Source organism: Astatotilapia calliptera, chromosome 14 (genome assembly GCF_964374335.1).
Source record: "Astatotilapia calliptera chromosome 14, fAstCal68.1, whole genome shotgun sequence".
Lineage (NCBI taxonomy): Eukaryota > Metazoa > Chordata > Actinopteri > Cichliformes > Cichlidae > Astatotilapia > Astatotilapia calliptera.
Genome location: NC_137435.1, coordinates 7,930,561 through 7,957,650, shown reverse-complemented (window position 1 = coordinate 7,957,650; position 27,090 = coordinate 7,930,561). Strand labels below are relative to the sequence as shown.

At 40.1% G+C, this 27,090-nt stretch overlaps 2 protein-coding genes across 4 annotated transcripts; both read left to right on the top strand.

Moving 5' to 3' along the window:
- The first annotated feature begins 327 nt into the window (after nt 1–327).
- Nucleotides 328–27,022, top strand: LOC113036727 (capZ-interacting protein). 2 transcript variants are annotated; one of them, XM_026193176.2, is made up of 6 exons: nt 328–660; nt 23,554–23,640; nt 23,783–23,848; nt 24,404–24,472; nt 25,206–25,418; nt 25,944–27,022. In XM_026193176.2, exons 1-6 carry the CDS (start codon nt 655–657, stop codon nt 26,352–26,354), a joined length of 852 nt encoding a protein of 283 aa, XP_026048961.1. In that variant the 5' UTR covers nt 328–654; the 3' UTR covers nt 26,355–27,022. The 2 variants fall into 2 exon arrangements, with proteins under 2 accessions (XP_026048961.1, XP_026048962.1); XM_026193177.2 differs by having other exon boundaries at nt 526–660; nt 23,557–23,640.
- LOC113032502 (uncharacterized) lies at nt 1,379–11,868 on the top strand. 2 transcript variants are annotated; one of them, XM_080288635.1, is made up of 17 exons: nt 1,379–1,556; nt 2,251–2,371; nt 2,453–2,615; nt 2,728–2,920; nt 4,465–4,566; nt 5,430–5,501; nt 5,670–5,771; nt 6,635–6,706; nt 6,875–6,976; nt 7,840–7,911; nt 8,080–8,181; nt 9,049–9,120; nt 9,289–9,390; nt 9,605–9,710; nt 10,515–10,673; nt 10,755–10,808; nt 11,241–11,868. In XM_080288635.1, the coding sequence occupies exons 1-17, from the start codon at nt 1,518–1,520 to the stop codon at nt 11,486–11,488; spliced, it is 1,881 nt and encodes a 626-aa protein (XP_080144761.1). In that variant the 5' UTR covers nt 1,379–1,517; the 3' UTR covers nt 11,489–11,868. The 2 variants fall into 2 exon arrangements, with proteins under 2 accessions (XP_080144761.1, XP_080144760.1); XM_080288634.1 differs by having other exon boundaries at nt 10,752–10,808.
- Nucleotides 27,023–27,090: the final 68 nt, after the last annotated feature.

Sequence of the window (27,090 nt, the reverse complement as noted above, 5' to 3'; positions counted from 1 at the left end):
CCTCTTCTTTTCTCCTTTTTCTTCCCTGGGCACCTGACAGTTTTGGCCGTTTTGACATCTTGTGTTGATTTTTTGATGTGGTGACGTCCAAAAGGAACCATGATACGGGAAGGGAGGGGGCGCACCGTGCGGGGGGGGGGGGCGTAATGTTGTAACAAATAATATTTCTATTAAATAAGCTTTACTTTGCATTTTAATTAACGTGGGATTATTTTTTGTATTTAGAAATAATAGTACCAACTTTTCTTTTTTTTTCAACATTTGTGGCACTGGCGTGGCGCCCCCTGATGGACGGCGCCCTTAGCATTTGCCTATACGGCCTATGCCACGGACCGGCCCTGCAGCTGCCAAACCTGCAAGACAAAAGTAATTTTGAGTGACGGCAAAGTGCGTTTTATTTTGAAAGGCTTTGGGAAAAGTGGCATTTTCAATCCGACTGACTTGACGGCGTTGAAGGAGCCAAATGCGCGTGAAAGTTGCCCGCTCCTCCCACCTCCATGAGGCTGATTTGGCTCCAGATATAAACACAGAGTTTCTATCTACGAGCTACGCTTCTCCCCGCTCTCACCTTCCTCACAACCCAGCAGTTCGCTCCAAGAGGCCGAAAAGGAGAGAATTACGCAGGAGGGGACGGTCTTTTCCACATTCAACAGGATGGAGGTAGAAACTATATATATGACTCCGAGCGCAGTCGTTATGCAGCCCGTGCTCTGAAGCCAGATGTTTTTAACATTTAATCTGGTTGTGTGTAGAGACTGTGTGGTTGAAATTAAGGCATTGCATCATAGGAGAGTTTATTTGTGCTCAGTATTATTACTGGGATATTTGTGGGGGAACTGGGACTTGTTTGCGCAATGTTTTAACAAATGTTTGACCAATGGTTCATTATGAGCGTGTCCTATGTCTTTACTAAGATGATCATATAGTGTGGTTTGTGATAGCAATCAGCACGTGATAGCAGCGTGATGTGCTTTTAAACTCAGACTCACTTTTTGGATTTTTCTTTTTGTGTGTGTGTGTGTGTGTGTGTGTGTGTGTGTGTGTGTGTGTGTGTGAGTGCGTCTATGTGGTATGGATTGACATTTGACCTGCGCTGTACCTGGGCTCCGGGGACATTTCGACTTTTTGCTGTGTATTCATGTGTCCCCCTAAAACATGACTTGTAAATGCATTTTTAAGTGTCTAAATAATAATTTTTTCTACTTCTTATGAGGTCATTATTTATCTTTTGACCTGTATTTGCTTAAACTGTAGTGTAAATTCATTTATTAAACTATAATTAAAAGATTTTCTGATTTTCTTAAAAGTCCACCTATACCCCTCACCTGATTTTTGTGTATTCCAGTGTATTGCACAGCGACGTTTCGAGTTAGAGTGGATGTGTGTAGGTACTGCAATTTAATACACATTTTCAATACACACGGCCGGAAGTCATTGTGATTGGTAGGCTATATATATAGGCGGTACCTACAGGAAACGGCGCCACAACTTTCGCGCGCGTGCCCTTTAACAAGTGTATGTCGACGGCAATACGAAGACGGATTAAAAACACAAAGGTAAGCCTTTTTTAATGTAAAATGCACCATGACTTTAATACTATATGAAATTATAGGTGCACAGGCCTATATTAAACTGGTTTAATTTATGCTTTATGGACTGTTAGTGAGTCTTTGAAGAAGTAAAACGGCCCCAGCGTTTGTCATTGAGTAAATAAAATAGGGCTGACGACTAACCGCGTCAACGCGATAAAGCGGGCTAACCCGTGTTAGGATTTACTCGGTGTTAAAGCATTATTGTGGCTTAAACGTGTTAATGCCGACATCGCGACTAACGCGATTAACAATTAAACCAGCGCAGTCTGAGTCAAAATCCCTGATGTCGCTGTTAGCTAATTTCGGGCAGTTTGTCCAATGTCTGTCCATTCTGCTGACAGCCCTAAAATAAAAGCAAGGGTATAAGTGTATTTAGTCGTGTATTTATTTATATGCCTGAAGAAAAAACTTCTTACAGTTTTGATGCCTAAGCTTTCTCAGTACTTGTATCACTCTCTGCAGTCGCCATTACAGAAATGTCACATGTCGCCATTTTGAGTACTAGGCCTTTAACATTTTAAAAGAAGGCATAAATTAGCACTATGAATAAGTCAGCTGTGTTTATGCTGTAAACTACACTACTGCTAGTTCTGCTACTACTGATGATGATGACAATGATGACGATAATCGTAATACTTTATATGCTTTGGTAATACAGCCAATCGTACAGGAGAACATGCGAAGGAGACTCATTCCTCCACGGGAGGATGCAGTCTGTCATGTTTCTGCTGGAAGGGACAAACTGGGACTTGATATCCACTACATAAATGCCTTCAAAGGTAAGTTGGTCTTTAGTTTGGATTAGATTTGGAGTTTGTCACTGTCTTTTGTCACTCACTTGGTATGCCTCTGCAATTCAGGTCGGGGCATTTTCACGACTGTTCCATTCCAAAAAGGAGACTTTCTTTTGGAATACAGAGGTAAACTCATAACAAAAGAAGAATGTGAGCGGAGACACAGAGTTTATCATGACAGCCTGAAGGTGTTCATGTTTGAATTCAAGTTTGATGGAAAACTCTGGTGGTGCGTATTATATCAGTGTAGTTTGATTAAGATTAAATTACACATTGCTTTTGATTTATGAAAAAAAGCTTCCTAACTAGTTAAGCTAATACTTTTTTGCCTAACCCCACAGTGTGGATGCATCTCAAGAAGATGGGTCATTAGGCAGACTTGGACTGATGTGGTTGTCGTTGACAAGTGCTAAGATGAAAATATTAAATATCAATGGAAAGCCCCATCTATGCTTATTTGCAAGCAGAGACATAAGTCCAGGTGAAGAAATAGACTATAATTATGGTGACTCGGATTGGCTCTGGAGATGCAAGGTATTTCTACAATTGTACTTTTTGGAACTGATAAATTGCATACCCTAAGCCATTTTTACATTTGTACCTACTCAAATTGGCTTAACGTGACTTAGGGCATCTAGTTTTTCACTGAAATTGAGTATCACCTACTGTGCCTGGGGTAACTATAGCAATGCAGCCGAGCATCCAGTGATATAAATGCCACAGCAAGCATGGACGTCAAGGTGACAAAATGCCTGCTGCTCAGTCTATACTTTAGTGTTCAATTCAGGGATCACGCTGTTAATTTTGGTCGCTATTTCAAACATTTCAGAGTTTCAAAAATGATGGCTTGGATTTTCACGAAGGAGGCGCACTCATAACTTATCGAGTGACACCATTGACCAGCCACCTGGTGGCATTCAGTCTATGTCAAATTTTCTGATCACTTTGGATCACTTGGAACCTTGGTGCAGTAGTTACTGAAAAACTACATGGTACTATAACCTACTGGAAAAACAGGGGTAGGTACTAATGGAAAACAGGCAATTGTGATGGCTGCCACATCAAAGCCCTCTAAAAGCACTAAAAAAATATCAGCAGGTATGCAGAAATAAAAAATGGCTTTCGGTTTCTAAATTTTAACAGTGATTGATGTTTAATGTGATTCTACACAGCAAAATCTCCAGTGTTAAATTAACACTGGAGAGTGTCTATAAGGGTCCACACCTCTGAGTGTTAAATACAACACTGTTGAGTGTTAAATTAACACTTTTGACAGTGTTATATGTTTAAAAGTAACCTAGTCGGTTTTGAAGATTAACAATGGCTAACACTGAGCAGTGCTGATTTTCTAACACTGGAAAATAACTCAAAATGTTAGAAATATTCCAGTGTTAGAAAATCAGCACTGCTCAGTGTTAGTCTTTGTTAATCTTCAAAACTGACTAGGTTACTTTTAAACATATAACACTGTCAAAAGTGTTAATTCAACACTCAACAGTGTTGTGTGGACCCATATAGACACTCTCTAGTGTTAATTTAACACTGGAGATTTTGCTGTGTAGCCTCTTTAGTTAGATTCATTTTAAATTTTGTCCCTCGAAGATAAATGGGCCCTAGTGACAGTTCGTTGCTGCTACAGGTGATTGTTTTACTCCTTTAGCAATGGCTTAAAAAATAAAGAAATCACACTGACTATTTGTCTCTTAATCATAGGGCCTTAAATTCTCTATACATGACAGTGAATATTTTAAAGACAATAGCTTGAAACTTATCTTTCTCATACAGTTTATTTAATGTTTCAAAAGCCTCTTCAAAAATGCACTGTATATTCATTTTCTATCTGTTACACACGAAGACGGAGACCAGCCAGATTCAGAAGACTGTGAGCTGCCTAAAGCCGCAACCAAACAGCTTTCCAAACAATGATCTGATTTTAATGAATGTTTCTCATGCACGATGTGTACCTTACGCTATTTGCCAATAGTGAAATGGTCTATTCATCCTCTTGAGTGATGCATTTTTAGTAACTGTCAGATTACTGTTCTTTTGTCTTCATTCTCTATCTGTTACACACGAAGACTGAGACCAGCCAGATTCAGAAGACTGTGAGCTGCCTAAAGCCGCAACCAAACAGCTTTCCAAACAATGATCTGGACCTGAAACATCCAGAGCCTGAAAGGGTAAATATAATCCAGTGTACCACTTAATGAACTAATAATTTAATCTATCATCATTCTTTATGGATGCTGTGTGTGTGTGTGTTTGGCAGTCACCTGGGTGTGATGTGATTTACATGGACCGTGGCTTGTAGGTCCTTTTCATTGTTTCAAAGTGCAAGTCTGGATAACATCTGAGTGTGTGTGTGTGTGTGTTAACCACCCAAATGTGACTTAGGAGGACCACACTGTTATTGGGGGACTCCGTCAAAGTTTGCTTCATGGTGACATCACTCTGGTTTTAGGAGGGGTCTTCTCGTATGTCTTGACAGTTTGACCTACAGCATGCAGAACTGACTGCATGTGCTTTGTTTCTATGTTGAAATTTTTTGAAACTCAGGCTTGAACATTAAGATAGATAGTACTATACAACTTCTTAAGTTGTTTTAGGCACTTTTTACTGCTTTAGTGCATGGGCTCTCTCTGGCTGTGTACTCTGGCTTCTTCCCACAGTCCAAAGATGTAGCTTATGGGGTTAGGTTAACTGGTGATTCAAAACTGCCCTTTGGTGTGAATGCAAATGCTTGTCCTTCCATGTTAGACTGGTGATCTGTCCAGGTTGTACTGCCCTATGGTAGCTGGTATAGGCCCCAAAACTGCTACCCCACAATCCTGATAAGGATAAGTGGAAGAGGATGGATGATTGCAAAGGAATCAGTTGTTAACTATTGTAGCCAGTATTTTTTTCAGAAGAAAACATTTCTTGAGTGGAAAGGCCCCCCCCCACACACACACATGCAAATTAAAAACAGAAGCACAGGCCTGCCCAGTACAGTTGCAAGAAGAGCACTTGGTCTAATCTTTGTGCCATCTTTTCTTTGTTGCAGGATCTTGATGAAGAAATGCCTCAGCAAGACTCAGAAGCCATGCATTCTTCTTCAGTGCAAGATTTTGAAGAGGTAACATTGACCTAGGACAGATTTTAATGAATGTTTCTCATGCACGATGTGTACCTTACGCTATTTGCCAATAGTGAAATGGTCTATTCATCCTCTTGAGTGATGCATTTTTAGTAACTGTCAGATTACTGTTCTTTTGTCTTCATTCTCTATCTGTTACACACGAAGACTGAGACCAGCCAGATTCAGAAGACTGTGAGCTGCCTAAAGCCGCAACCAAACAGCTTTCCAAACAATGATCTGGACCTGAAACATCCAGAGCCTGAAAGGGTAAATATAATCCAGTGTACCACTTAATGAACTAATAATTTAATCTATCATCATTCTTTATGGATGCTGTGTGTGTGTGTGTTTGGCAGTCACCTGGGTGTGATGTGATTTACATGGACCGTGGCTTGTAGGTCCTTTTCATTGTTTCAAAGTGCAAGTCTGGATAACATCTGAGTGTGTGTGTGTGTGTGTTAACCACCCAAATGTGACTTAGGAGGACCACACTGTTATTGGGGGACTCCGTCAAAGTTTGCTTCATGGTGACATCACTCTGGTTTTAGGAGGGGTCTTCTCGTATGTCTTGACAGTTTGACCTACAGCATGCAGAACTGACTGCATGTGCTTTGTTTCTATGTTGAAATTTTTTGAAACTCAGGCTTGAACATTAAGATAGATAGTACTATACAACTTCTTAAGTTGTTTTAGGCACTTTTTACTGCTTTAGTGCATGGGCTCTCTCTGGCTGTGTACTCTGGCTTCTTCCCACAGTCCAAAGATGTAGCTTATGGGGTTAGGTTAACTGGTGATTCAAAACTGCCCTTTGGTGTGAATGCAAATGCTTGTCCTTCCATGTTAGACTGGTGATCTGTCCAGGTTGTACTGCCCTATGGTAGCTGGTATAGGCCCCAAAACTGCTACCCCACAATCCTGATAAGGATAAGTGGAAGAGGATGGATGATTGCAAAGGAATCAGTTGTTAACTATTGTAGCCAGTATTTTTTTCAGAAGAAAACATTTCTTGAGTGGAAAGGCCCCCCCACACACACACACATGCAAATTAAAAACAGAAGCACAGGCCTGCCCAGTACAGTTGCAAGAAGAGCACTTGGTCTAATCTTTGTGCCATCTTTTCTTTGTTGCAGGATCTTGATGAAGAAATGCCTCAGCAAGACTCAGAAGCCATGCATTCTTCTTCAGTGCAAGATTTTGAAGAGGTAACATTGACCTAGGACAGATTTTAATGAATGTTTCTCATGCACGATGTGTACCTTACGCTATTTGCCAATAGTGAAATGGTCTATTCATCCTCTTGAGTGATGCATTTTTAGTAACTGTCAGATTACTGTTCTTTTGTCTTCATTCTCTATCTGTTACACACGAAGACTGAGACCAGCCAGATTCAGAAGACTGTGAGCTGCCTAAAGCCGCAACCAAACAGCTTTCCAAACAATGATCTGGACCTGAAACATCCAGAGCCTGAAAGGGTAAATATAATCCAGTGTACCACTTAATGAACTAATAATTTAATCTATCATCATTCTTTATGGATGCTGTGTGTGTGTGTGTTTGGCAGTCACCTGGGTGTGATGTGATTTACATGGACCGTGGCTTGTAGGTCCTTTTCATTGTTTCAAAGTGCAAGTCTGGATAACATCTGAGTGTGTGTGTGTGTGTGTTAACCACCCAAATGTGACTTAGGAGGACCACACTGTTATTGGGGGACTCCGTCAAAGTTTGCTTCATGGTGACATCACTCTGGTTTTAGGAGGGGTCTTCTCGTATGTCTTGACAGTTTGACCTACAGCATGCAGAACTGACTGCATGTGCTTTGTTTCTATGTTGAAATTTTTTGAAACTCAGGCTTGAACATTAAGATAGATAGTACTATACAACTTCTTAAGTTGTTTTAGGCACTTTTTACTGCTTTAGTGCATGGGCTCTCTCTGGCTGTGTACTCTGGCTTCTTCCCACAGTCCAAAGATGTAGCTTATGGGGTTAGGTTAACTGGTGATTCAAAACTGCCCTTTGGTGTGAATGCAAATGCTTGTCCTTCCATGTTAGACTGGTGATCTGTCCAGGTTGTACTGCCCTATGGTAGCTGGTATAGGCCCCAAAACTGCTACCCCACAATCCTGATAAGGATAAGTGGAAGAGGATGGATGATTGCAAAGGAATCAGTTGTTAACTATTGTAGCCAGTATTTTTTTCAGAAGAAAACATTTCTTGAGTGGAAAGGCCCCCCCACACACACACACATGCAAATTAAAAACAGAAGCACAGGCCTGCCCAGTACAGTTGCAAGAAGAGCACTTGGTCTAATCTTTGTGCCATCTTTTCTTTGTTGCAGGATCTTGATGAAGAAATGCCTCAGCAAGACTCAGAAGCCATGCATTCTTCTTCAGTGCAAGATTTTGAAGAGGTAACATTGACCTAGGACAGATTTTAATGAATGTTTCTCATGCACGATGTGTACCTTACGCTATTTGCCAATAGTGAAATGGTCTATTCATCCTCTTGAGTGATGCATTTTTAGTAACTGTCAGATTACTGTTCTTTTGTCTTCATTCTCTATCTGTTACACACGAAGACTGAGACCAGCCAGATTCAGAAGACTGTGAGCTGCCTAAAGCCGCAACCAAACAGCTTTCCAAACAATGATCTGGACCTGAAACATCCAGAGCCTGAAAGGGTAAATATAATCCAGTGTACCACTTAATGAACTAATAATTTAATCTATCATCATTCTTTATGGATGCTGTGTGTGTGTGTGTTTGGCAGTCACCTGGGTGTGATGTGATTTACATGGACCGTGGCTTGTAGGTCCTTTTCATTGTTTCAAAGTGCAAGTCTGGATAACATCTGAGTGTGTGTGTGTGTGTGTGTGTTAACCACCCAAATGTGACTTAGGAGGACCACACTGTTATTGGGGGACTCCGTCAAAGTTTGCTTCATGGTGACATCACTCTGGTTTTAGGAGGGGTCTTCTCGTATGTCTTGACAGTTTGACCTACAGCATGCAGAACTGACTGCATGTGCTTTGTTTCTATGTTGAAATTTTTTGAAACTCAGGCTTGAACATTAAGATAGATAGTACTATACAACTTCTTAAGTTGTTTTAGGCACTTTTTACTGCTTTAGTGCATGGGCTCTCTCTGGCTGTGTACTCTGGCTTCTTCCCACAGTCCAAAGATGTAGCTTATGGGGTTAGGTTAACTGGTGATTCAAAACTGCCCTTTGGTGTGAATGCAAATGCTTGTCCTTCCATGTTAGACTGGTGATCTGTCCAGGTTGTACTGCCCTATGGTAGCTGGTATAGGCCCCAAAACTGCTACCCCACAATCCTGATAAGGATAAGTGGAAGAGGATGGATGATTGCAAAGGAATCAGTTGTTAACTATTGTAGCCAGTATTTTTTTCAGAAGAAAACATTTCTTGAGTGGAAAGGCCCCCCCACACACACACACATGCAAATTAAAAACAGAAGCACAGGCCTGCCCAGTACAGTTGCAAGAAGAGCACTTGGTCTAATCTTTGTGCCATCTTTTCTTTGTTGCAGGATCTTGATGAAGAAATGCCTCAGCAAGACTCAGAAGCCATGCATTCTTCTTCAGTGCAAGATTTTGAAGAGGTAACATTGACCTAGGACAGATTTTAATGAATGTTTCTCATGCACGATGTGTACCTTACGCTATTTGCCAATAGTGAAATGGTCTATTCATCCTCTTGAGTGATGCATTTTTAGTAACTGTCAGATTACTGTTCTTTTGTCTTCATTCTCTATCTGTTACACACGAAGACTGAGACCAGCCAGATTCAGAAGACTGTGAGCTGCCTAAAGCCGCAACCAAACAGCTTTCCAAACAATGATCTGGACCTGAAACATCCAGAGCCTGAAAGGGTAAATATAATCCAGTGTACCACTTAATGAACTAATAATTTAATCTATCATCATTCCTTATGGATGCTGTGTGTGTGTGTGTGTTTGGCAGTCACCTGGGTGTGATGTGATTTACATGGATGAAGTTTATTAGTTGATATCTGCAACTGAATTGAAAACACCTCACCTTTCCAACTGTCCAAAACAAATAAATGTTGCAATATTTTGCTAACAGTGTCACAATCATCGTCTGGTGTGCACAACAATATCATCTTTGGACAAGTGCATTCAGTGTGTGGGACTGGTTTCCTCCCTCAAGTGGCTTGGCTATAAGTGCAAAGGTGAGACATTTAGTGAATAGGTACATTATATAGTAAAAAGCATTAATGGAGTTCAACAAGTTAAGACTAGCTGAAATGAACACTGCTCCCTTTTTAATTAATGGGTGGTCACGTCTAATTAAAGAAATGTAGTATTACCTCATTGGTGCAGGACCTTGTAAAAATGGTATACTTGGGATTGTCCTCAATTCCCCATTCCATAACATAAACTGCTCAAAATAATAAAGGGAACACTTAAACGATGCGATGTTACTCCAAGTCAGTCACACTTCTGTTATATCAAACTGTTCACTTAGGAAGTAACACTGACAACCAGTTTCACATGCTGTTTTGCAAATAGAGTAGACAACAAGTGGAAATTATAGTCAATTCACCATAATAAAGGACTGGTTCTGCAGGTGGTGACCACAGACCACTTCTCAGCACTTATTCTTTCTGGCTGATGTTATGGTCACTTTTGAATGCTGGTGGTGATTTCATTTTAGTGGTAGCATGAGACAGTCTACAACCCACACAAGTGGCTCAGGTAGTGCAGCTCATCTAGCGTAGCACATCAATGTGAGCTGTGGCAAGAAGGTTTGCTGTGTCTGTTAGTGTAGTGTCCAGAGCATGGAGGTGCTACCTGGATGTGGAGTAGGCCATAGGAGGGCAACAACCCAGCAGCAGGCCTTAAATAGTAAAACTATGTACTATAATTTCCAGTATTTGCTCTGTTTTTTGTCATATCTCGTTGTTAATGTGAGGTTTTTGGGGGGGTTGTATGTGTTTGGTTTTTTTGGGTTTTTTTCCCCCACAATTTCTCAGATGAAATTGCATTAAGTGATGCTGAAACAAAGGACAGTGAGAGTGAATCAGATGATGATGACACATCACTCACAATGTCGGCGTGTGGCACCAGTGAGCCTGTACATGCAGTAGCTGATTCCACAAACACAGCGCAGCCCCAAGACACTGTAGATTGTGGTAAGTTACCACTAGCTTGGTTTCTGTGGATAAAATGTTTGTTACAAATATTAAAACTTAATCAAATTGTGTAATCAGCAGATGAAGGACTACTCACAATGCCTGCAGCAAGTGAGACTGCTGCTCCCTCTGAAGGTAAGGGGTGCAGTTGGTTCTCGAAGCTTATTATTGTTTCATCACTTTGCAACATATGGCAAACTGCAGAGTGGTGGCAAAAAGTCACTTGGATGAGTGACAAAATGTTTCTCCCACTGAAAACGCTACGTCCAGATTAACAGAATCAACGTTTTGGGATTTACTTACCTGGATGATTGAGCATGCATCAAGAGACTTTTATTCAACTTTTTATTCAGTCTTTTATTCACAGCGGAACACTAAATGTTGTCTCATTTTAGAAATTTGATAAATTTTCAAACAGAATTTTAGCTCGTTTTGATATTGATGGTAGCAACACATTTCAGAAGTTAGTACAGGGTAGCATCCATTCTTTTAACAAGCAAATGTTTTTTGTTTTTTTTGTTTGGTTTTTTGTTTGTTTTAACTACTACTACTTTATATATCTTCCAGAGAAAAATGCTGCTCAATCCCACAATTCCCGAAGAGCTCCCAAAAACATGTGGTCCAAGGCTGAGGTTGCTGCAGTGATGAGGCATTTGAAAGACCACATAAACGAAGGGAAACTAGCCACCAAAAATGAATGCAGTCATTGCAAATTGGTAGAAGATCCGGTGTTGGCAGGAAGAACAGTTCAAAACATAAGAGATTTTGTAAGAAACAGAGGATTAACTGCAAAAAGGCAGAAAAAAATGAACTAAAATAACTGTTTAGAGAGCTGTGGTTTTACATCTTGGTCAGATTGCCAATTGTTGTTAACACTGATGTTCTGTTTAAAGAAAAAAAAGTTCTTGTTAAATACAGAAGTAGTTTGTATTTCATAATTTTTACATTTAATTTATTTAGGGTTTTTTTTGACGGGTTATATTTAAAATAAAAAATTATAAATGCATATTTTCTCCCCTTAATATTTACCTTTAAACTATTAAAATTCATTTTAAATGTTTTTAATTTTTCTGTTTTCTATATTTTTATATTTCTGTGGGAAGCGTGGGCATTTTTGTCCATAGATTTCTTTTTTTATTTATGGTTAAAATTAATGTTCAGATCCAAGAACACTAATAAAATGATGTTCCAGTAATCCTGTGTCCTGTCAGATGTGTATTCATGGTAATGATGAGCTATTTACATATTACATCATTGTCCCTTTAAAGACCCAATATTGCTTTTTTTGGACCTCATAAAACACATTGTTGTCAAGTGGACAATGTCTCCAGAAAACACAATAGAGTCTGGTTGGTGTGTATCAGTGTATCTAGACTTCTATAGGGAGTGTATGAGGTCTGAAGTGACCCAAATTTTTTTCAGATTTTTTCGAACACTTTAACCTCGCTCCCTTGGCTCTAAGTCCTTTCAAAAGGGTAGTCCACTTAAACCACCACCGGGCGGATTGACGTAGTATAGTCCCGCCATACCACATAGACCCGTATGTGTGTGTGTGTGTGTGTGTGTGTGTGTGTGTGTGTGTTTTTGAAGCATAGAGACTAAAGACACACCAATTTTAACCTATTTGGCTCTGTGTGTTTGAGCCTCCGGCTGATATGCTTCAATAACAGGTTTGTGGTCACAATTTAACAACACAACAGCAGTGTAGAGGAAGGAAACGGAACTCTTAGAACATCTTTCACCAGATGCTGTTTTGCCGCGATGGCAAATTTACAGTTCAAACTGCTATTTTATTAATTTTAAGTCTTCTGTAAGGACTTTTGGGGGTTCCTGCCACTTCTCAGAACCCAAACTTTCCTTTACTCACTTGTGCTGAAGCTAAAAGAAAGAACACGAGCTCTTCTTTATGGTATAGGAAGTCTGTTCAGTCTTCCCCTGCACTGTGTGCTCACAGGTTCCCGGCCTCCTCCCTGCAAAACAAGCTGTTCCCTCAGACATCATTATTAAGTTTTTTTAATCTCGTGGAAAATAGCAGAAATACCCCTTTTCTCCAACCACAGAAGAAGACTGAGAACAAAACCGATCTCACATTCTTTAGAATTGCTTTCGACTTGTTCACCTTGCGAGTTTATTTGACTTTTTGTGTAGCAAATAGGGACCACCTTCAAATCTTGAAAGATAAGAGCGTTTAACAAACAAGTATTTATGATTTGAAATACTTCCAGTGAAATGAAACTGTTAAAATAAAAAATAATCAAAAACTGAACTTTCATCCTGAAGCAAAGCTTTGATGTGCATTTGATGCATTTTCTGTACCCTCTAAAAAAACCCAGTGTGACTTGATTTGGGAGCCTGTGAACAGCATATAGACCCGGATATTCTGCTATTACCTGTCAGCAGTTTCATGGATCTATTGATGACTGAGCTCATTTGGTCTTTCCGCAATTACCACAATTAGTGAAGTGAAATTTGTCATCCAAGTGTCTTTAGCTTAGTTTTGGATGTCACATGCTAATGGTGGCCAATGTGTGGTTCTAGCATAGTCAAAGAATGGGTCACGGTCACAAATGTTGATTTACGTCACCGCCTTCAAGCCAGCCTAAGGAGAAGATTAACACATGGAAGTTCTTAAACTTTGTGTTTCCCTTCTAGGAACTCTAACTGTGTGTTTGTGTGTATGTGCACAAACACCTGAAAATTAGTACTGTATATGCATGTGTGGTGGTTTTCCTCTCATGGAAAAACATCCCCACAGCTGGAGGACTGAGTATTTGAGATCGCATTGCCAACCATATGGCATGCACATTTATTATGTAATCCTAAGTAAAGAGACCAATAACACAGAAACTCAGTCTGTACCAGCCAGACATTTGCTAATGAGTTAGTTTTTCCACTTTTGCATTACAACATGTCTTTTTAAATGGTGCTCGCAGCGCTGCAGTCACTGGTACATGTAGTCCATTGTCAAAGGTTGTATACTACAACTACAGACGAAAAGAGTAAAAAAAGAAAGAAAATAAACATGTATATTCCCGATCACCATTAAACTTGGTGACTTTTTTACTTTCACATGCACCTGTGGCTTTATTTAAATTCAGTTTTATTTAACTCGAAATCACAACAACAGTCGCCTCAAGGTGGTTAATGCTGCAAGGTAAAAATGGTACAACGATGCAGAACAAACCCCAACAATTAGACGACTGCCTAAGAGCAAGCACTTGGTGACTGGGAGAAGGAAAAACTCCTTTTTAACAGGAAGAAACTTCTGGCATTATTTATCTAAGCTCATGCTAATTTGCAAACAAAGGTAACAAAGGTTGTTACTCCAAGAATGTGTTGGAAAAATACTTCAGTGGATAGGTAGGAATAAAACTGGGACATGTACTGCTGACATTTCAGCTCAAAAATGGTTGGCAAAAAATAAATGTACTCATGCCTGTGGTAATATACCCTCGGTTTTTATCTGAAAACGGTTTATCTCAAAGATATCACCGTGAAACTTTCCGAGTTAATTACTTTCTCATTTAAAAATGCAAATGAGGTACTATCTCACTAAACATACGCTACACTCATTTGCATAAATGTTAGACAATGTGTGGTAAAATAAACCCATATATGTGTGATTTGGACAGTGTTTTTTTTTTTTTTAATTCCTGTTGATGGGCCTTGCCTTGTTTTCCTAACCAGTGCTAATGTGCCATGTTTCAGTACACCGAATGAATGGTCCACTCTGTAGCAAACATAAAACAGACACCTAACTGACCGTGAAACTCAGTGGAATGCAAAACACTAAGATCAAGGAAAGTGGAAGACACTGTGGCCTATCCTCTGAGTCACGGAGTCGTTATGGCTATATCTCCGTTTAAAGCACACACAGTGGGGTGTCTGTTCAATGTTTTGTGACTTTTACAGTTAATAAAATTCACTTATGTTTCCAAAACAGTTTTGAGCATTGTTGGGATGAGTTGGGTGACATTTGGACAAACAGCCAGCATCTTGTAGTTAACTTATGCTTTCTATAGGCTAATTACTTATTTTAACTTTATTTTTGTTATACAAAAGCTTTGACTTCCAAAAGGATGTAATCGCAAAATAATTTCATGCAGAATCTTATTGCTCTTTGCAGTTTTTCTTGATTATTTCACAATGCATGCAGTTTCCCTGGGGATAACAGTAACAGGGTGAAAATAAACACTTTTTTGGGGGGCCTAACTTAACTGTTGTTGACATGAGAGTTGGACTATGCTCATTACAAAAAAGTAACTTGCACTCCTTAAAAATGCTTAGATTCTCTGATAATGTTTGCAGTGCATGTTCCCAGATGAAGATGCAGATGCACTGTATGAATGAGTGCAATGATTATTGTCTGGAGAGGGAGACGAGGATTATTGTCTGCAGACAATAATCATCCTCCTTAGTATGACAATAATCATACTAGGAGTCGGTGGCGGTTCATTCAGCAAGAAGTGAGCTGCAACAATAAAAGATGAGATGATCTAAAAAATGGAGTTGGAGGGGAAAAAATCAGAACTGGGTAAATTTATAATATTTTTCACGCCTGAGGGATGCACACAATGTGTTTGGTTGACAAATGGGCTTGATTCTGCAGCTGGCTGAAGCAGTTTAATTGTTCCCATCAGATGTGAAATTGCCCAAGTTTAATTCAAAGTAAGGCATTTTATGTCTCCTTGTGTTGCATATGTCTACTCTCTGCTTTGCTGCTTGAAGTTACTTCTCCACGTCAACCCTCATTATAGCACCTCGAGTCATAGGAGGCTATTTGCACCTTTACGACCGATCAAATGATTCATTAAGCCCCATAATCCTCTAAATGCTTTTGCTGCGTTTTACTGCAACACTTTTGTTCTTTTCCTAAACAATGTTGTTATTTGCAGCCCACACAGACCAAAAGGTTCTGCTATCAGGACGAGACTTCGTCAGAGCTAACAGTTCAAAGCAATGCGTGAAGCAGAGAGATACTGTGTGTGGGGTGGGAACTACAGAAGAGATAACGCAGAGGACACTGATATGTAGAAGCAAAACACGCATGTTGTTTGCCCTTAAAAATTACACCATGAACGCATGCATGTACACCATGAAGAAATCATTGTAATTTGAATGCTGGCAACACAACTTCTGGCCCAGCTTTGTTATTGCAGGCAAGTTCTTGAGATCTTCATCTTGACAGAGCTGACAGGGTACAAGTTATTGCAGTCAAAGCCATTTAAGTTTGTAAAGGCCGGGGGGGCTGTTTGTGCTGTCTTAGACATCTGCAGCTTCTCAAACATGCTGACTTTTCAGCGCAAAGTCTAAAAAATGTGAGGTACGTGCAGAAGGATTTTGAGAACAGTGAGCCAAACAGAGGAAGTGGAAACTACCGTACAAAAACACTATCATCATGAGTTTATACATTTCTTACAAATCTCCCTGCAGAACAGTTAACCCCTGCTACCTGCACCTCTTCAACCACCCTCTTCTAAATGTGGCATTTAGCCATGCTCTTGATTTCCTTTTTTGGCAGAAAGTAGTGCAAATGCAATAAATGCTGCAAGATGCACATAGTTTGCAATTGCCCTTTTTCCCACATCAACTTTTGCATTTTTCTTAAAAAGGAAAATCTTGCAACCTCTTTAAGATGTTGAATATTTATGATTTCATCATTGTTGCTTTATTATTGAATGTACTGTGTGAAAGGTATTGAGATTTTTAGGTTGTTGTAGCTTGGAAGACACGTGCATCCTGTGGGTTTGGGCATGTACAGTCATGTGAAAAAGAGTTTTCATAGCACTTCATGCAGTCTTGTAAAAATCTATGTAGGCCCAACAATTCAATATCTTTTTTCTGCTGTGGCAAAAATTCAAAGAAATTGTTTTCTGTATAACTTTATCAGTCTCTCGCATCGCTGTGGAGGAATTTCGGCCCACTTTTCTTTACAATGTTCTTTGAGTTTTGTGGGCATTCGTTTATGCACAGCTCTTAACATCACACCAGCGTGTTTCTGTCAGGCTGATGTTTGGCCATTTCATTACAGATTTTCTGGGAAGTTTGAAATGATCGTCCTGTTGAATGACCCAGATTCGGTCAACCTTTAGCTGTGTGACATATAGCCTCACATGTGACTCAAGAATACTGCGGTGTACATAGGAGCTGCTGTACGAGTCAATGACAGCAAGATGTTATCTGGCTGCAAAACAAGACCAAATCATCAAAAGTCTTGTGGTTTGTTCAGTTAAACTTAGCAAACCTAAACTGTGCCACCATGTTCTTTTTAGAGACTTTCTACTGCCAGTAAAATTATGATTCAGTTTAAACGTTGTAGCAGGCTGATGTTGGGCTAACCTGTCCACATATACTGTTTGGAAACCTAATCAAATTTTTATAAATTCACTAAATAAGATTTGAAACTATCCTTAGTTAGTGTAGAACACAGGTGACATGTAGATACTACTCGGGTCTCTGTGGTTGTGGTAGTAGGGTAAAGTCAAACTGTAAGGTTTTCAGTTGAAACACAAATGACATCCTGCTGTACAGGGTGGTTGTTTGTTGCACAATCTCCGGTCTGAAAGCCTTAAGTTTGCTTGAAATGATCTAGAAACGCATGCAGTTCAACTCTCATTAGCAGAATATTGTGGTGCCAGGAATGGAGTTAAGAAAATGTTGGGAAGAGGAAGTGGTAGAGTAGTGGAAAAGTGGGAGGATAGATTGAATTCCCAACAGAAAGAAATCATGGGGAAAAAATAATGTTTTATTCACAAGCAGCATATATAATGTCACTGTCTACATCCAGTTTCATACTTATGTGCCACTTCAAATCCCTTTACTCCATCACTACACTATTCAGGCTATTGCCAAAATATGATCGCTATGCCTGAACAGATCCCAGATCCTCTGGCACACTGCAGGTACCATGTAATTAAAGTGACTTCACTGAATGATGTCATCCCGTGACTGTCTGTGTTCTTTAGTCCACAATGTCAACCATCTGATTCACTATGCTGATGGCTTGTCATTGTGCTGTTTGGATCAGAGTGAATGAGAATACCAGAGCCCTGTGAGACTCACTAAAGTTTTCCTGAATAAGTTCAAATGTTTGGGAGCTGTAATCTCTACCATGAGCTGTTCACATATTCTGGTAGCTTTTGTTTCTCAGATTCTTGTTAAACAGTGCATTCCCACATTAACAATTTCTTAATCAAATCGCAGTTAAAGTCACTTGGGATATTGATATTGTTGGTGCATTTATCACATTTGAGAAAAATGTGTTCTGGCCTTCTGGGTATTCTTGGGAAAAATAACTTTATCTGCAGCTTTCTGTTCTCGGGTCATTTGGATTTGTTTTCCTTTTCTCTGGATGCTTATTTAATATTTGTCTCCTCAGTCGACAGTGTTAGGCTGTGTCTGCAGTACCTCCCATTTCCCCGGAGGCTGCAGCAACAAGTGAATGAGTTTGTCCATTTACCTCATCCCTCTGATTCAGGACCTTTTATAACACTAGCACACGTAAGTGAAAACACACAACGGTGGTGCCAGTAATGGGCAGTGGAAAACTGACATATTCAGATGAGGTCTGGTCCAAAAACACATCATGTTTTCCTGGAAATGCAGCTAGCAAGAAAGTGCCTGTCTGTTCTCTCGCCACTTAACATGTGTAGGCAGAAGGGAGCTGCTAACTGTGGTGGTTTTCCCCCTGGCAGAACACGCTGACTTGTGAAAAGTCTGCAGACTCAAACTGAAGCCATTAGGCTTGGTGAACCTATGGAACAAAGTCTTGCTGAACAGCTGTGTGCTGTATTTATCTTCACTTTCACCGATCCACACCCTGAGGCTCGCCAGTTAGACATTATTAGGATTGAGAGTTAAAAGATCCTGCGCCAGACAGCACCTTTATCAGCTCCTTTATGTACATGGCTTCTTGCTCTCAGACAATTGCACAAGCAGATATGTTTAAGATTTACGCAGACTAACATCATGTGCTTCTTCTCTCCTGCCTCTGGAAATGGGAATCACAGGAACGGACAATAACTGGTTTTGTGTGATCTGTGGTCTCTCTGTTCTCCTTCTGCTAGTCATACAGTAAACCTCGTGTCTCCATCCACAGCCTAAAAATTAAGGCACTGGTTAGCAATAACCTTTGTGTCTCTAAGCACAGCCCACAGAGAAAATGTGGAATTCGTAGATAATTTTCTTAGCAATTTCAAAATATCTTTTTAGCGCAGTATATTGATTTTAAAGAAATTGTAGCACCTTAATTTCTCAGTTAGTTATTTAAAGACACTGTTAAACCTCATAGGTAACCATAGAAACGTCTTCCTGATGGCAAACGGGAGTCTCCAGTTTTGGTCCCACTGTTAGTACAATTTTACTTTTTCTAATTTTCTCACTTTATCTATTGATTACTCTAGTAGATAATATCCACATTTTTCCTAAATCTCTTCAGGTGCATTCGTGTTTGACCCCAACCCTGTGACCACCCAGCAGAAGTGATATTTGACTGTTTGCCGTGCTCTTTGTATATCAGGGTGCCCCAACATCACACACTCAGATAAATGAGGATTTAAAGTATTTGATGTGACTGCATCAAATATTTCCGTTCTCACGGGCAGTGTTAACTTGGCAGCAAATTTTGATTTAGTTATAATCATAATTTAGTATCTAAATTCCTTATTTTTTTTATTTTTTTTATTTTTTTTTTTCCCCCCCATTTACTCTAGTTTTAGTTGACTAAATATCGTAACATTATTGTAGACTGGCTAAAACGAAGTGTTACAAAAGTTACAAAGCGTCTTATTTTCCTTAAATCAAAAGTGTAATGCGTCTACTCTTATTATCATCCCATGTGTTGACATTTTATCACGTATTCATGAGAAACAGGGAGCATGGGAGCTTGCCTCCTCCCGCTCCATTTGTCGGCGGCAGATCAAATTCATGTCTAACCTTACGGCACAAGGAGAGTACTTCTGGGTCACTTCCAAACTCGTCCCGCCTTTCTACACAAATTGATGAACTCTGATTGGATTTTGTCTGACCAGAACATTTTCATCTTGTTTTTATATGTCTACGCAAGTGTGAATACATTTTATCATAGTTTTTGTCCTTGTGCATTAGTTTTTATTTAGTTATCGTCAGGGGGAAAAAAGCTTGTTGATAAAAACTATGACTAAAAGAATTAATCAACGAAATTAACACGGCTCATCCATTAAGTACTGTCCCAGCATGACTAAAATGGTGACGTTACATCTCAGGTCAAAACTGGTCACCATATGACCACAAAGACTCAGTTTTATTGATATAGCGCACATTATATTATAAGGTAAATATCCTACAATAATAGAATTCAGTGAATGGATTTTGTTTCCAAGTATTATACAGGTTCACTCTGACAAAACCAGACAAATTGAACCTTTGTTTAAAAAAAACAAAAAAAAACAACTAAATCTTAGTGAATCCTCTTACATGGTGTTCTCCGGAAGTATTACAGCAGCCATGATGTTTATCTAAAATCTATTTAAATTGTTACATGGTAAATATGTTACACTGTCATAGATATCCTCTCCTTACAAAGCTGTGGTGTGAGCAGTACATTGTCTACTCAGTGGCTATAGTTCCTGATGTTCTCACTGTCCACTCGATCGATGACTCCCCCCCCCCCCCCCCAAGGGGGGGGGGGGACGAAACCTTCTTTGGATAGAAAGCCAAACAAAGACATCTAGACAATGTTTGAGAAGTATATTTCATCAGTGGCTTTCCTTCACACCTTTCAATTTCATATTGTTTTACAAACTCGACTAGATGTCAAAAAGACTGCAAAGCTGGTGGTTGTTCAGTGTGGAGATATTTGCTGGGGTGGGGGCTATAGTGCATATGTCTGCTTATATTATTGCGGTCAGTCATTTACTTAAAGACGATACACTTTACCTCTGATCCATTAAACGCCAGTCTTACTGAAAGCATCAAAATGCAGCTATTGAATGGTAAGAACACTTTTAATTTGTGCAAAAGCGAACCTAAATGAGCTATTTCCAGGAAGCTTTCTTGGATTTAAGCTGGGCCTGGTTTTGTGTGTGTCACACATGGGGCAATCGTGGCTCAAGAGTTGGCAGTTTGTCTTGTAATTGGAGGTTGCCGGTTCGAGCCCCGGCTCCGACAGTCTCGGTCATTGTGTCCTTGGGCAAGAAACTTCACCTGTTGCCTACTGGTGGTGGTCAGAGGGCCTGGTGGTGGTCAGAGGGCCCAGTGGCGTCAGTGTCTGGCAGGCTCGCCTCTGTCAGTGCGCCCCAGGGTGGCTGTGGCTACAATGTAGCTTGCCGTCACCAGTGTGTGAATGAGTGGATGACTGGATGTGTAAAGCGCTTTGGGGTCCTTAGGGACTAGTAAAGCGCTATACAAATACAGGCCATTTACCATTTTAGAAGGCATTTCCTTTTTTAGATATGTTCAATTGCCCTGTATGCTAGATTATGGTATGTTTCAGATGTGGTCTAGCATGTCCAGGGACACACTCTCTTAGGAGCCGGGGGGTTACAGAGTAGAGCTGTGATCCAGGAAGCCTACACAGCTCTGGTGCTTTTTCCCAGGCCTAGAGCCCCAGAAATAGTTTGCCCTGCTCATAGTGAAACATAGTTTCCCACTCTTCCACTGAGCTTGGGGTCCCACCAAAGTTAAGCATGTGTAGTAGTGATAACCCACCAGAAGCCTTTTTGTCATCTTGGTGACACAGTTGATGAAGCTATATGTGTTCATGAGCTGAGAGGAAAAAGATTTTTGTCACTGGCGTTGTTAAGATGCACTTCATTTTTCATAAGAGTGCTGACTTTGTATCTGTAAAATGTTGTGAAACTCAAAGCTGATGAGAAACCTAATAAAACCACTGTTTTTACGTCCACAGACAGTATGTCGCATGGTCTTGGGTGTTACCTCAATATATGCAAGACTCTAGTTTTAAAGTAACTGCTGATGTGTTGATAATACACGTCTTGGATATTTTTACATTATGCATGAACAGAATTACATTTATCATCTTATATAAATGCGTATTAAGTGTCATTAAATTCGGGAGTTTTTATGGAGCGTGACATTTATTTTCGTTCCACATGAAGAAGCTCATTAAAGATAAGGGCTTACATAAAAGAAGGATGAAAGAATAATAATGCACCTCCAATTAGTTCTTATGAAGCTGTGCAGATGTTAAATAACTAACACTCCTAGACCCTCTTGACATTTACATATATCAATTTTACTTTTATTTGCTTCTCCATATTTTAATAATTTGTAGTATTTTTCCTGCACATAAGCAGTTTCAATTTTCCAACTGCAATCATGACTTTCTTCACCTAAAACATCAGCGCATAGATATACAAAACAAAGAGTTCCACTTCCTGTCCCCTGCATGTGTTTTGACTTTGTTCTCAAGGAGGCATTTGTTTTTGAAGGACAGGAAATAGTTAAACAATTAGAGGTTACAAAATAATGGCATGACGAGTGGGTGGTCACTTGTAATTATTATTTATCGTGAATGACAAAAGAGATTTCAGGAAAAGGGCTGGCTCTGGATTAGAATGCAGAGAAATGTTATGAGAGGCACTGCGAGGCTTGCTGGTGCCATTACGTATTTGGGTGGAGGGAGCAAGGTGGTGAGGTCATGCTGAGAACAAGGGGGGGGGAAGGAAAATAAGGCGTGTGATTAAAATGTGGAATGTGTCTATCTATGAAGCCTGGGAGATCCATGTTTTCATGGGCCACAGTTCAAAATGTGCAAGGCGGGTGAACTGCGAGTGCACACCCAGGAAATGTGACTGGAATCGCAGATGTGAGGAGAGGCACGAGCTTTTTAGTGGTCAATAAAAGTATGATGGTAATGAGATGTAATATGAAAGCCACAAAGAGACAAGGAGGGGTCCCAGAAGCAGTGAATATAATGCAAACCATTAAAAGGCTGCATCATGCACTGGAATTTGCACAGTCCTGGCATAACTTCGACTGCCAACTTATGCAAACAAATAGCTCAGCTAATGCACGGTTCCAATACTTGGTATAACATGCACCTAGACCCTGGGAAAAAAACTAGTACTGATGTTGTTTTTCTCAATTTAGATTTAGGTCTGACACAGTCAGCAAACTTATTACTTAAGCCACGGTAGAGTGGAGTTACTGGCCATCAAAGCAAAGTGCGGAGGAGGGATGTTTAGCAATCAGCTTGGGAATAGTGGGAGAGACTGAAAGTAAAGCAGCCAAGAAGTGATAACAGTTTGAAGCAGAGGACAGGTCCCTCCTGTCACAGGCTGCAGCGTGATGTGGAACAGCTGCAGAGACCGAGCGAAAGAGGGGGGGGGGGGGGGCTCACTTCCTGTGCTTTCTAGATGAGATCCTCTAAGGACCTGACTAAACCGGCACGCTGATGGAGTCTTGTTAAGAAGAAGGAAGCGAAAAACTTTTTTTTTTTTTTTTTTATTTTTTTTATTTAATCTTAGAACATGATTTGTGTTCTGCTGCCTTCTGCACATGCCATGTTTATTAAAATGGATGATGTTTTAGCTCTGTTTGTTCAGCAAGTTACACCCCTTTGTTACAACATTCAGCTTAGACAAGTAGGGGGGGTGTAATTAAAAGTGCCTTTCAGTTCCACAGTTTGGTTTCCATGACAAAGTCTTGATGCACTATTATGTTTAAGGTTTTGATTTTTTCATGTTATAGTATATACACACTATATAGAAATATTGCTTAATATTATCATATTATTCACTGTTCTTGTGTCACGATTGTGGAATTGTCATTAACCTTTGAAGTCTGTGTGTGAAATACTAAAACTAATTATTTTTTTTTTCAGTATATTTAAGTTTTCATACAGTATTTTTCACTTTTTCTCCTTTTTTCTTTCTTTCAGAAGAATTCTCCATCCAAGCCGTCGGTGGCTGAGCTGGCCGGAAAGTTCAAAGGTCATATTCTTCCAATACCCAACTCAAATGGCGAGGTAATGCATTTTATTTGTCCTGTATAACAAAACAAAAGTCTATAAACATGTATGTCCGTGCAGAACATTATTCAAATATATGTGCTTTCTTAAAGGAAGCAGTTAGTGAATCATTGCTCGTTCTCTTCCCTTAAATTTGTAGCCTCGAAGACGACCTCCGTGTTCCCTGAAGTTGCGAAATCAAACGGATGATAACGACGAGTCAGATGTGAGTCACCGCGTTCGTTCATTGACCCGCGTGTTACGTTTGGCTTCTTGAAAGTCCCCAGAAGACAGACTTGGATTTGTTTACTGTGCATGTTCATTGCAGCCTCACAGTTTCAACATAGTGGGTAGTGTAATGTTGATAAATGTGGTATTTTATTATTTGTGTTTTTGGTTTTCTTCTTCTGCCTCAATCATTGGGAAAGGCCTGTTGTTTTTCCTCCCAGTAAAATGACAACATGCCAAACAAACTACGCAAATCTATCATTGAGTTATGGGCCAATAAAAAGCACAACAGAAATGTTACATAAGCATAAAAAACAATAAAAATGTATATTTTGTTAGTAACAAAACTGAAATATGTTTAAATGTATATAACAATTCTTAGCATCTGGTAGGACATATGCCTTAATGGGCTACTTTATAAGAAAAAGCGCCTTAAAGCACAATCAACCAATGCTCTTAGTAAATATTAACTTTTGATAAATATTAGCTTTTAGCAAATATTAGTTGTGAATCCACTGTATGTTTGTCTTTCATTAACTGTGTTCTCTGGCAGAAATCTGCTGTTCCACCAAATCCCATTAAAGTCAAGCTGAAGAACTCTGCCGTCATTGAGAAACTGCAGGTTGGTGCAACACATGGTTCATTGGTGAAGGAGGGGGGGAAAAAGCTGCAAAGCTCACTAATGATGGGTTATTGCAGTGAGTATTCAGGAGTCTGTTTTTTAAAGCATTACTGCCACCCGCTGTTCTGTTTTCACTGGTGCCTGAGCCGCTCACATGCAGGGAGGTAAAAGGGGAGAGGCTTGTGCCTTATGCAGCAATCTGCACAGATTAATGAGCTAATTGGATCACAGACTACAGAGGTTCTGGCGAGGCTTTAACTTGCTACTTGAGTTCCTTTGGTTTGCAATTTCACACGGTGGGCAGCCATGGGACAAAAGGGCTGCCGATTCTCCCTCTTTCTTTTCTCTCCGGTGCAGGTAGGACATCAGTTGGCGGGGTTAATTTGTCGGCTATTTGCAGCACTTTGATTTTTCAAGGACAGACTTATAGCAGTGACATTTTAAAACCGGAATGTTGTAGTTGTACGCAGAGCAATATCAAGTAGGTAGGCCTGTAAAGTAATGAGTTAAATTCAGTTTTCAAAGAACGATGCTCACGTTGTGACTGGAAATATTATTTACACATGTTCAAAGAAATGCTAGAGTTTAGTTTCTGCTTCACCTAATCTCCTTATAAAGCAAGTTCTGTGTTTCAGTAAACTGTTATTCTGGTATGTTTATAAGTTATTGAAGTTTAAAATTCATGGAAGAATTTTAGTATCTTGGCTTCAGGATCTTCCCTCCTGCCCTTCAGGCCAACCTCGCTCTGTCACCCACTGCTCTGCTGCCTTCACCAAAGACTCCAGAGGTGAAACTGCCACAGGCACCGCTGTCCCCCACCATGCCCTGCAGCCGCCTGAGCCCTCTGACTCCCACCCTGCAACCCTCGCATCAATCCAGTGAAGAGGAGGAACCCATCAGCTTCGACAGCCCTCCTGAAGGGACCCCATTGCCAAGCATCAACAAGGTGCTGTGTGCTTCCTCCTTATAGTATAGTTAGGCTACTTTTATCTTATTACTTTGAACTTTCAGAAGGCCAAAATGCACCTTACATGACACCTTTAACTTTCTTTTATGTTTCGTGGTGAATTTTGTGTGACTTTTGTCACAAAATGACCAACATGAGTTGCTGTCACATTGAAGCCCTGTGTTTCTCACGCTAATTGCCGAATAAGCTGTGATACCACAGCCAGGTACATTTCCCCCCCATCCCTACTGACGTGCTTCTCAGTGGGGGTTCTGCAACGTCTGTTTAAACAGGCCGGCCTTGGATAAGCTCAAGCAAGATGCTCCTGTAGTTCATGTGTGCTCCTGCTGGGTGGATTGAGGATGTAATCCCCTTAGCCTAGTTAGAGTCCCTGGGTGTCATTTGTTTGGTGCTGTCACGCATATGCTGATTAAACCTAAACAGTTACTTGCATCATTTAAAGCTGAAAACCTGCACACTCTTACAGATGTAAAATTAATCCTTTTGCTTATTTTTTCCACACAGACCCGCGCACGACTGTCATTTAAAAGGCGACTGCCCACAAGACAGCACAGGAGATCAGCTGGAGAGGAGGCGGAAGGCTTCGGGAGTGGACTGTCCCCATGTGAACTGTGCAGCCCAAAAGAAAATGGGGTCAAGAACCAGGTTTTGGACAGCCCATCAGAGGAAGCTGAATGTAGTCTTAAAGAAGCTGAAAACAAGGAAGGGGACTGTGAAACTGCAAACGCTGAAATGACAAAAAGCGACCACGACAACAGGGAAGACATGGAGCATGAAGCAGAACAAGACCGAAGCTCTGATGCTTCGAAGGAGGAACAGCAGGCTTCAGAGCCTGCCGAGCAGAAAGAAGGTGACATTAGGGCAGAAGAAAGGCAGGGAGAGACACCTCAGGAGGCAGATGAAGGAGGGAAGTGAGAGGGTGTGAATGTTTACATGAAAAATACCAAATATATGAATAAGTTATTCAGTGCTTTTCTGAGAAACTGTTAGAGAAATACTCCTCCTTAAGAGTTATTTTATTCAGGTTTTATCTCTTTATATCAGCTCTTAAGTCCCTCTGTCGCCTACTACTGGCTGATAAGTTAAAAAACAAAACAAAACACTGGAGAGTCATGAGAAGCAGCTGCTTGTGCACATGGAAATGAGTATGGCAGTTAATGCTGTATTCCCTGAGCACAGGAAACATCCATCATGTCGTACCAAGTCTGTAAGACTCCTGTTTTATAATTTTCTTTTTTAATGCAAATGTTTCTTTGTCGAAATGTCAAGAGTGCACTTCCATATCAGGAGTACCTGACACATCCACAGAAGTGTTTAAAGCTACCACGTTGTGGGTTGGTAAGAGGCAAAAATGTATTAGATAGTTCATATATATGTAAGCAGATATATAAATGCTTTGACGTCATACCAAAGTACTTTAAGCAAAGTATGTAATTTTAACTTAGTTGTTTTGTTATTAATGTATGTTGATCTATGCTTGTCTTTTTATTTTGTATACTTCAAAATATAGAAATCACAGTGCTACTGTGAAATCATGCACAGAAATGTTAAGAAAATAAACTGCTTCTTTCTTACATAACGAATACCTTTATGTTTTGTTTTTTCTTTTCCTTTTGTTGGATCGTCATGTATCAGTGAATATACCACATCC